Source organism: Artemia sp. Qi Xiang Cuo, chromosome 3 (assembly GCF_049724085.1).
Source record: "Artemia sp. Qi Xiang Cuo chromosome 3, ASM4972408v1, whole genome shotgun sequence".
Classification (NCBI taxonomy): domain Eukaryota; kingdom Metazoa; phylum Arthropoda; class Branchiopoda; order Anostraca; family Artemiidae; genus Artemia; species Artemia sp. Qi Xiang Cuo.
Window position 1 is genome coordinate 29863143 of NC_142796.1, and position 11492 is coordinate 29874634.

General features: G+C 37.4%; 1 protein-coding gene across 1 annotated transcript in view; it reads right to left on the reverse strand.

Moving 5' to 3' along the window:
- Positions 1-3193, reverse strand: part of LOC148953979 (NSFL1 cofactor p47-like) — a 57331-nt gene extending 54138 nt beyond the window's left edge. Inside the window, exon 1 of the mRNA XM_089086061.1 lies at positions 3045-3193. Coding sequence (XP_088942187.1) covers positions 3045-3149 — 105 coding nt within the window. The 5' untranslated portion in view covers positions 3150-3193. The remainder of the gene's footprint in view (positions 1-3044) is intronic.
- Positions 3194-11492: the final 8299 nt, after the last annotated feature.

Here is an 11492-nt window from a genome sequence, read left to right on the forward strand (position 1 = left end):
GGTAGAGGTAAGTGGTATATGCAGGGATGGGGTATAGGGTGGGACACTGTACTTATATGTCATATATCATTCTTTAAAAACCCTAATAAAGCCACCTAGTATAGTTCATTCAATAGCAAACATGACAGTTTTATCGTTTTGGTAAGTTGCTATTTTTGTTTTTGAGAAAATTGACTTCAAAGTTTCAGTATACCCCAAAAAAATATTTGGGCAATAATTTTTTGTGCTGTATTTTGTAATGGTTTGCAGAAATTGTGTGTGTAAGATAGCAAACAAAAGCTAAAGCATCAGGCCAAGTTGTGTGGCCATCTTGTGGGAAAATATGCAACAGTAAAACAAAATGGACACAATTTGCAAGTAGAGGTCACATGGTATATACTGGGACAAGGACAAGTGGTATGTAGTGGGACATGATATACCGCATGTTGGAACCTTTAGTTCTTGTTTTTTAAGATAAATGTCCTTTCTTTTTCTCTTTTTTGGTTTGTGATTATCCCCTTTCCTCTTTGTGGTGATCTCTTAATAGTGGTAACACCATTTTCTTTTATTGTGCAGGCAGTTAAAGTGACAAATTGTAACTATGTAATTCTATAGGTGAGTCACCCCAGCTAAAAGTTTATTTTTGGATAGCAAATTTTGGTTGAAAATGGTAATGAAGTTGATTCATTTGACTTGATGTTGCAACTGGTGAAGACTTGGATTGGCCTTGGGAGTTACTCTGACTCCAAAGTACCACCTGGTTACTCCAATAGAATTAGAGATTCTCCAAGAGTGGTGTAGGCATATTATTAACATCCTCATCTCCCCCCCACCAGCAATATCACATGAATTTTTACAGTTCAGTCCACACATTGCATCTTTTCTTATCTGTTTTTACTTGTATCCTAATGATAAAAATAGCTTATACATTTTTTATTTTTCAAATTTGACATCAGAACAGAAGGAAATGCCACAATTTCTAAGAGCAAAGTGGGAGGAACATTCTAAATCAGTTGTTGAAAAGCAACTGATTACTGGGAGGGCCGTTGCACCCCCCCCCCAATAATAAAAAAAAATATAATTCATTAAGTAGCTTTAAAACTGTTGCTTGTTTTACATGTAAAATTTGCTCTTTACTTTGAGCAGATATTTTTTTTTATTAATCCATGCTCATTTTTAACATAGAAAAAGGGGTCCATTACGCTTCACAATATGTTTGACATTAATATTTTTCAAGTATACTGCTATAGTATACTGCAATATATATATACTGATATATATATATATACCGTATATACTGATATATACATGTATATATATATATATATAAATATATAAATATATATATATATATATATATATATATATATATATATATATATATATATATATATATATATATATATATATATATATATATATATATATATATATATATATATATATATATATATATATATATATATATATATATATATATATATATATATATATATATATATATATATATATATATATATATATATATATATATATATATATATATTTAAATGTTATTGTTTTTTCCAGCACATAATTTGTACTCTACTGAAAAAAAAGATATTTTAAATATTTTTACTTTTTAACTTCAATAAATCCAAATTATTAAGATTTTATGGAATAAATATCAGTATATATATATATATATATATATATATATATATATATATATATATATATATATATATATATATATATATGTTTAAATGTTGTCGTTTTTTCTAGTAGCTTTGGTTATAATGTTTTGTAACAAAAAGCTTTTGGTTGTTAAAAGCTTTTTCAAATTAATCACTTTAAAGAGCCTCTTCATGGGCTCAAAATGGAGTTTGCCAGGGTAGCAATTGGTATATTTGGAAAGCATCAAAAGAGAGAAAAATGACATGTTCATCTTTTTAGCTAACAAATTAATTGGAAAAACAAAAAGTTTACCCTTGTGTTTTGTAATTATCAAATCTATTTCATAAGAGAACTAGCATGAAACTATTACCAAAAAAACTTTGAAGTGGCTTAAGATCTTGCTGAGGTTATAAGAATTGTGCTTTTAATACCCAAAGTAAAAAAAGAGACTAAAATACTAAATTAAGATTAAATTTTTTTAGCCCTAGTTCAGATAGCCATTGATCTGTCTTTGGTATATTTGTAGTAGACAAAACAATTTAAGTAAGATGAAAGTGAATACATCACTTGATGCCTTTTTTATGCTCTATTATGATCTAATAAATAAATCTGGGGAAAATTTCTTTTAGTGCCCTTAAAGGACTAAAAGGGCTCAAAACAACCCATAGTAATCAAAAGTTAAGAAATGTGTTTCTAGAAAAAAACTGTATAGTGAGAAAGAAAAATGCCATTTATAGCTGATTCAGGAATGATAATTATTATGGTAAAATTCTACTTCAAAATACCTTCCCAGGACATATTTTAGCCTGTAGACCCATCCCTGAAAGCTTCATTTTCCTAACCTCACCCCTTTCCAAGATAGGAAAAAGTAACTAAAGTAGAATTTTACCATTATTATTTCTATTAGTCTGAACAGTAAAATGTTGGCATGAAAACGAAATTGCAGAAAGTTTGTAAGTTTTCCACAGTTCATATTATTGATTTACAAATAAAGTAAACATACTAGGATACTCAATTTTATCCTCACCCCTATATATAGCCTATCAATTCAGGGTAGATATATAGGCCTATTTGTATATTAAGTGGGGGTAAATTTTATCTCTGATGTAAATGAGAGGTAAGTTTAAACTTCCCCCCTAATGTGCAAATATATACACTGAATTGGTATACATAGGGTTGGTGGTAAAATTCTTTTCCAACAAAAATGATTATTATATTTGGAAAGAGCATAAAAAAAGGCATCAAGTGGTATATTCACTTTATTTGTAAGTTAATAACATGATTTGGTAAATATTTACCAAGTTAGGTACAGGTACAAATTCAGAAAAAGATTATTGCATTAAAATCATGGTTCAAAATCTTAGAAGCTTCAATTAGGCTATGAGCCTAGACTTGAAATCATGGCTCACAGTTAAATTCCATCCAGAGGACTCTAAGAAAAAGCAAGCCCTTTCTTCGTCAGCATTGGTGAGTTCCATAAACTGCTTGATATCATCTTCCCTCTGTTGTTCCATTCTCGTTTAACAAGGCTACAATTTAAGCAATGGATAGGGTAAATTTTTAATTTCTTCTTCTTCTCTTAGACGGGCAGGATTTTCAGAATCTCGTCAGTATTTAAGAGTATGTCTGCATTCGGCGTTTTCTTGAAAACTGAGAGACAGGTAGCAGTCTACATTATTAATGTAGACTGCTACATTTCTACTAGTTTTCCGTCCTCCAGTTTTTTGCCCAGTCTCCTACAATCACTTTTGCTCTTCTAGATTTCAATTAGTGAGATATACTCTTCACTTCACCATTTCGGTGAGTTTTTCGAAGTCTCTTTACCCTTTTCTGGTAAGTCTCATAGCTCCTTTTTCAAATTTATTACATCATAAAGCACCCAGAAGGCGGAACAAAATCTTGCACTAGTACCTACCTAACTGCCCGTTTATTGACATCTTTTTGTGCTGTACGCAACGGGAAAATGAAACGGTAGCAGCAGTCTGCACTACCCAGTTTTCCATCCCAGTGTTCAAGAAAACAACAAACATAGACGCAGCTTGAGACTTGCTATTTTGGCTACACTGCTAGTTTCGTAGTCAGTGCATACCGCTACCTAAGTAAATAGCGATATGGCTTCAATGCATAGTTTTTTCCCCTGGCCACTTCGTATTGAAGAAGTTGCCTAAAAGCTTTGGAGGGGGCGCATTCAATTTAAATTGGAAGTTATAGGGTCCTTTTTTAACAGTCAAAAGTGGCTGAAGGGTAACCAGCCTATGGTCTTTTTAAATGCCCCCCCCCACCTCCAACCCTTAAATATATCAGATGACTCTTTTGAGATAGTCGTTTGAGAAAGGTCAAAAAATTTACCTCAAGGGCTGAATGAGCCCCACGGCCCTGAGGGCAAGAACTGTAAACTGTACAAGTTTCACTTGCATTTTCATGTATGTTTTATCATTTTAAGCGCCCTAGCGCTGCCTAAGTAAAGAATGATGTGGGCACATTGTGTTTTTTTTTTCTTCAGCCAGGCACTTCGTATCGAAGGAGTTGTCATAGAAACTTCAAAAATGGCTCATTTGATTGAAAATTGGAGTGGCTAGTGCCTTTTTCAATAGTCAAAAGTTATTGGAGGGTAACTAACCCCCCCCTCAAAAACCCATCATTCCCCCAAACAAATCCAATCAAAATTTTCAGATAGCCATTTTGTTCAGCGTAGTTGATTGCCATATAGAAAATATGTTTTTGAGGACAGCCCTCTGAGCAAGGGTTTTAAGATTTGCCTTGAGGGCATATAAGAACGATGTTGGCACAATGTACTATGTATTATTTTTTTCATTTAGAGCGGGGCACTTCATATGGAAGGGGTCGTCGTAGAAACTTCAAAAGGGGCTCATTTGATTGGAAATTGAGAGTTCGAGTGCCCTTTTTAATAGTCAAAAGTGATTGGAGGGCAAATAGTCCCCTTCCCATGCCCATCATTTCCCCAAAGACATCAAATCAGGATTTTGACATAACCGATTTGGTTCATCATAGTCGTTTTTCAGATAGAAAATATGTTTTTGAGGAGGAAACTCCCCCACAACCCTCAGGGCAAGGCTCGTGAGTTATACCCTGGGGGCATATAAAGTTTTTATAGAAGACGTTGTCGTAGAAACTTCAAAACAAGCTCATTCGATTGGAAATTTGACGGGGCTAGTACCCTTTTTAATAGTCGAAAATGATTTGAGGGCAACTAGTCCCCCCCACGCCCATCATTCCCCCAAACACATCCAATCAAAACTTAAAATAGCCATTTTGTTCAGCGTAATTGATTTTCAGATAGAAAATATGTTTTTGAGGAGGACACTCCCCCACAACCCTCAGGGCAAGGGCTTTAAGTTATGCCCTTGGGGCATATAAGGTTTTTTATAGAAGGTGTTGTCATAGAAACTTCAAAAAAGGCTCATTCGATTGGAAATTCAAAGGGCTAGTGCCCTTTTTAATAGTCGAAAGTGATTGGAGGTCAAGTAGCCCCCCCCCCCACCACGCCCATCATTTCCCCAAACGCATCCAATCAAAATTTTGAGATAGCCATTTTGTTTAGCGTAGTTGATTTCCAGATACAAAATTTGCTTTTGAGGAGGACACTCCCCCACAACCCTCGGGGCAAGGATCTTAAGTTATGCCCAGAGGGCATATAAGAACGATGTTGGCACATTGTACTATTTATTATTTTTGTCCTTTAGAGCTGGGCACTTCATATGGAAGGGGTCGTCGTAGAAACTTCAAAAGGGGCTCATTCGATTGGAAATTGAGAGTTCTAGTGCCCTTTTTAATAGCCGAAAGTGATTGGAGGGCAACTAGCCCCCCCCCCCCTTCCCACCCACGCCCATCATTCCCCCAAACACATCCAATCAAAATTTTGAGATAGCCATTTTGTTCAGCGTAGTTGATTTCCAGATAGAAAATATGCTTTTGAGGAGGACACTCCCCCAGAACCCTCAGGGCAAGGGCTTTTAAGTTATGCCCTGGGGGCATATAAGGTTTTTATAGAAGGCGCTGTCGTAGAAACTTCAAAAAAGGATCATTCGATTAGAAATTCACAGGGCTAGTGATCTTTTTAATAGTCAAAAGTGATTGGAGTGCAACTAGCCCCCCCCCACGCTCATCATTTCCCCAAACATATCCAATCAAAATTTTGAGATAGCCTTTTTGTTCAGCGTAGTTGATTTCCAGATAGAAAATATGTTTTTGAGGAGGACACTCCCCAAACAGGCCTCAGGGAAAGGGTTTTAATTTATGCCCTGGGGGCATATAAGGTTTTTAGAGAAGGTGTTTTCGTAGAAACTGAAAAAAAAGCTCATTCGATTGGAAATTCAAAGGCCTAATTCCCTTTTTAATAGTCGACGTTACTTATAACAATTAACTGATTGAAAATAAAACGATTGGCGTATTCCTCATTCACAATGAGATTTCACTAATATCAGGATTCAACTATTGGTAATTCAAGTCAATCAGAATTTGTCATGGAATATTTTATCCAATCAGAAAATCATAGGCAGCGCGCCAGCGCTGCTTAAGTAAAGAACGATGTGTGCACAATGTTTTTTTTTCTCCATACCCGGGCACTTTGTATCGAAGGAGTTGTCATATAAACTATGAAAAGGGCTAATTCGATTAGAAATTGGAGTGGCTAGTGCCCATTTTAACAGTCGAAAGTGATTGGTGGGCAACTAGCCCCCCCTGGGCCCATCACTCCCCCAAACACATCCAATCAAAATTTTGAGATAACCATTTTGTTCAGCGTAGTTGATTTCCTGATAGAAAACATGTTTTTGAGGAGGACACTCCCCCGCAACCCTCGGGGCAAGGGTTTGAAGTTATGCCCTGAGGGCATATAAGAATGATGTTGGAAAAATGTACTATTTATTATTTTTTCCTTTAGAGCAGGGCACTTCATATGGAAGGGGTCGTCGTAGAAACTTCAAAAGGGGCTTATTCGATTGGAAATTGAGAGTTCTAGTGCCCTTTTAAATATTCGACAGGGACTCGAGGGCAACTAGGCCCCCCCAAGCCTATAATTTCCCCAAACACAACCAATTAAAATTTTGAGACATTCATTTTGTTCAGCGTAGTTGATTTCCAGATAGAAATTGTGTTTTTGAGGAGGACACTCCCCCACTACCCTCAGGGCAAGGGTTTTAAGTTATGCCCTGGGGGCATCTAAGGTTTTTATAGAAGGTATCGTTGTAGAAAATTCAAAAAAGGTTCATTCGAATGGAAATTCGAAGGACTAGTACCCTTTTTAATAGTCGAAAGTGATTGGACGGCAAATAGCCCCTCTCCCCCACGCCCATTATTCCCCCAAAACAAATCCAATCAAAATTTTGAGATATCCATTTTGTTCAGCGTAGTTGATTTCCAGATAGAAAATATTTCTTCTAGGAGGACACTCCCCCACAACCCTCAGGGCAAGAGTTTTAAGTTATACCCTGGGGTATATAAGATTTTTATAGAAGGCGTTGTCGTAGAAACTTCAAAAGGGGCTCATTCGATTGGAAATTCAAAGGGCTATTGGCCTTTTTAATATTCGAAAGTGATTGGAGGGCACCTACCACCCCCCCCCCCCCATGCCCATCATTTCCCCAAACACATCCAATCAAAATTTTTAGAAAGCCGTTTTGTTCAACGTAGTTGATTTCCAGATAGAAAATATGTTTTTGAGGAGGACACTCCCCCAGAAAACTCAGGGCAAGGGTTTTAAGTTATGCCCTGGGGGCACATAAAGTTTTTTATAGAAGGTGTTGTCGTAGAAACTTCAAAGCAGGCTCATTCGATTAGAAATTCAAAGGGCAAGTGCTCTTTTTAATAGTCGAAAGTGATTGAGGGCAACTAGCCCCCCCCCCACGCCTATCATTCCCCCAAACACATCCAAAAAAAATTTTGAGATAGCCATTTTGTTCAACGTAGTTGATTTCCAGATAGAAAATATATTTTTGAGGAGGACACTCCCCCACAACTCTCAGGGCAAGGGGTTTTAAGTTATGCCCAGGGGCATATAAGGCTTTTATAGAAGGTGTTGTCGTAGAAACTTCAAAAGGGGCTCATTCGATTGGAAATTCAAAGGGTTAGTGTCCTTTTTAATAGTTGAAAGTGATTGGAGGGCAACAAGCTCCCTCTCCCCCCCCCCCCGCCCATCATTCCCCCAAACACAGCCGATCAAAATATTTAGATATCTATTTTGCTCAGCGTATTTGAAAGTTTTGGAAATTAGGTCTTTAAGGATGACAACCCCCCCCCCCAGAGCCCTCAGGGCAAGGGTTGTAAGTTATGCCCTGGGGGCATATAAAGTTTTTATTGAAAGCGATATCGTAGAAACTTCAAAAGCGCTCATGTAATTGGAATTTGAAAGGTCTAGTCCCTTTTTAAATTGTTGAAAGTGATTGGATAACGACTTACGCCCCTCTCATGCCCACCATTTTCCCAAACACATCGAATTAAAATTTCTGGAGAATCTATGTTTTCTTCAATTTTCCCTTTTGCATTAGGGTCACCATAGCCCAAAGCTTGAACTCATGAGTTTCAAGCCAATTGGGGAATAGTTTTTAGCTGTTTTTTGGTGTCATTATGGAGTGGGGGATAGTCCTCCCGAATATTTCTTTTTTTTAAAGTAGGTACCTTTTGGCCCATAAGTTTACAGAATAATATTTGAAACTGAACAGAGACAAAAAGTTTTCTGCCACATTTCCGGTTCCTCTATTCTATCTCACCACAGCATTTGGTCTTTCTTACCTACAGACTCTTCCTTGAAAGCTACGAGCCAGTTCAACACTCAGTTTCAATTGATCCCTTTTTTTACATTTTAAAACCTACGAATAAAGACTTGGAAATTTACCTTCTTTACAGTTCTTGATCAAGGATCTTTGGCGGTCACACCATCCCTGGATGTGTATTTATTAAATCTTTCGACTATTTTGAACGGATATATAGCCATAGATTGAAGTGAATAATTAGTGTATTTCTTAGATATCTTGTAATGTCCATGCAGCAAAGTATAACCGATGTTGTATATCAGCTACAGCACCTCTGTATGCTTACCGAATAGTCTTTTGCATTCCAAGATGACATGCTGAAGTTTGATATATAGCCCAGCATTCTATAGAAGCCAAAGCTGAATAGTTTGTTCGTGCCTAACAAAAATAAATCTTCTAGACATTAGCCGATATATGGCCATAGTTTTACGCTGATTATAACAGATAAGATAGTTCTTTACACACTTGCCCTCTGGCATGTGGTTTGTGCAAAATTTGGGAAACCTAACCTTCTCCCAGATGATGATACGATAATACTTGTTAATTCAGCGTAAAACTTTATACAGCTAAGCCACCCCTAAAGTTAAGGATCTAAGCCTCCTCTAAAGTTAAACAACCAGCCCTTCCATAAAAAACTCAAATGCCCCTAGAGCATAATTTATAACCCTGGCCCTCAGAATTTAGGGGCTTGTCTCAACCCCAAAAGCTTTTTTTAATAATAGTTGGACTATTTTGAATAAAATTGCTATCTCAAAATTTCGATAAGATGCATATTGGGAAAATACGATGTGTGTGTGGGGGGGGGGAGGTAGCTGCCTTCCGATCACTTTGACTCTTAAAAAGGGCACTAGAGCTTCTTATTACCAATCCAATGAGGCCCTTCAAAGTTTATAACGTTAAGAACGTTATAAACGTTCTATAATATGTTATATGCCCCCAGGATATATTTTATTGCCGTTGCCCTAAGGGCCGCGTGGGGGGGTTGTCATCCTCAAAGATATAATTTCTGGACCTTTCAACTAAGCTGAACAAAATGGCTATCTTAAAATTTTGATCGGAAGTGCTTTGGGAAATAATGGCTGTAAGAGGGGTGCTATTTGCCCTCCAATCACTTTCGACTATTCAAAAGGGCACTAGCCCTCTCAATTTACAACCGAATGAGCCCTTTTTGAAGTTTCTACGACAACTCATTCTATACGAAGAGCCCTAGTCTAAAAAAATTATAATCATAAAATAAAACAAATAATACTTTGTGCCAACACCGTTCTTTACTTAGGTAGCGCTAGAGCGCTGCCTATTATGTCGTTTTTCCTAGGATTTTTTTACATCTTGTTTTTTTACATTTTTCACAGGGGGGACTGTTTTCACAGGGGGCACAATATATTAATTTTTTTAGACCAGGGCACTTCTTAAAAAAAGAAATGTCATAGGAAGTTATAAAAGAGCTCATGGAGGGCAACCAGCTCCCCCTCCCCCGCGTCAATCACTTCCCCAAACCCATCCAATCAAAATTTTGAGGTTGCCATTTTGTTCAGCGTGGTTTAAACGTCCAGAAAGTATGACTTTGAGAATGCCAACCTCCCCCCCTCCACAACCTTCAGAGCAAGGGTTGTAAGTTATGCCCTGGGGGTATATAAGGTTTTTTATAGAAAGGGTGGTCGTATAAGCCTCAGAAGGGGTTTATTTGATTGGTAATCAGAAGTTCTACTGGCCATTTTAACAGTCAAAAGTGATTGAAAGTCAACCAGCACCCCCCCCTCCCCTACACCAATTATTTCCCCACTCATTCAATCATAATTTTTGAGACCGCCATTTTGTTCAGTGTAGTTGAAAGGTAGAGAAATTATGTCTTTGAGGATAACACCCCCCCCCATATAGCCCTCAGGTCAAGAGTTGTAAGTTACGCCCTGGGTTCATATAAGGTTTTTGTAGAAATGGTGGTCGTATAAACTTAAAAGAGGGTTCATTGGATTGGTAATCAGAAGTTATAGTGCTCTTTTTAAGATTCAAAGTGATCAGAACGCAAATACCCCGCCCCCCCCCCTACACACACGTCGTATTTTCCCGAAACCCATCTGATAGAAATATTGAGATGGCCCTCTGTTGTCGTAGAAACTTCGAAAAGGGCTCATTCGGTTGGTATTTGAAAGGGCTAGTGCCTTCTTTAATAGTGAAAAGTGATCGGAGGGCAGCCAACCCCCCCCCCCCCCCACGCCCATTATTTCCCCAAACGCTTCCAATCAACATTTCGAGATAGTCATTTTGTTTGACATAGTTTAAAAGTCCACAAATTATGTCTTTGAGGATGAGAGCCCCCTCACAGTTCTCAGGCCAAGGGTTGTAAGATGTGCCCCGAGGGTATTTAAGGTTTTTATGGAAACGGTGGTCGCATAAACTTCGGAGGGGGCTCATTGGATTGGAAATCGGAAGTTGAAGAGCCATTTTTAAGAGTCAAATTTATCGGAGGGCAGCTAAACCCCCACGTCATATTTTCCCCCAATGCATCCGATAGAAATTTTAAGATAGTCATTTGTTGAAAAATAGTCCAAAGATCTGATAACTTGACCTTTGGGGTTGACACAACCCCCCAGAGTATGGGGATAAGGGTTTTAGTTATGCCCCGGGTGATGTAATGTTTTTTTATGAAGAGGTAGTCTTGTGAACTTTAAAGGAGGCTCATTTGATTGGAAATGCATAGTTCTGGTTCCATTTTAAAAGTCAACCGTGATGGAGAGAAAAAAGCTCCCCCCTCTCTGATGTCCTCTTTTCTCAAAACACATTTGATCGAAATTGTGAGACAGCCATTTTGTAGCCAATAGTCAAAAGAGAATATTGTAATCAAATATAAGAAATATTTAGGCGGACGTTGAACTAAATTCAAACAAACTATGAGCATATGAACTTCCAAAAAGGTGACAAAGCAATATCTCAAGAACAACTTGTATTAAAAAGTTAGATCCTTAAGAGTAAGTTGTGGGGGATCCTGAACTAGCCAGAAGGCACTATGTGTATACTTTTACTACTACAACTATAGTTACTGTAACTAATGACGTTAAGAGTATTAAGGTGAAACTTCTAGGAAGTGTT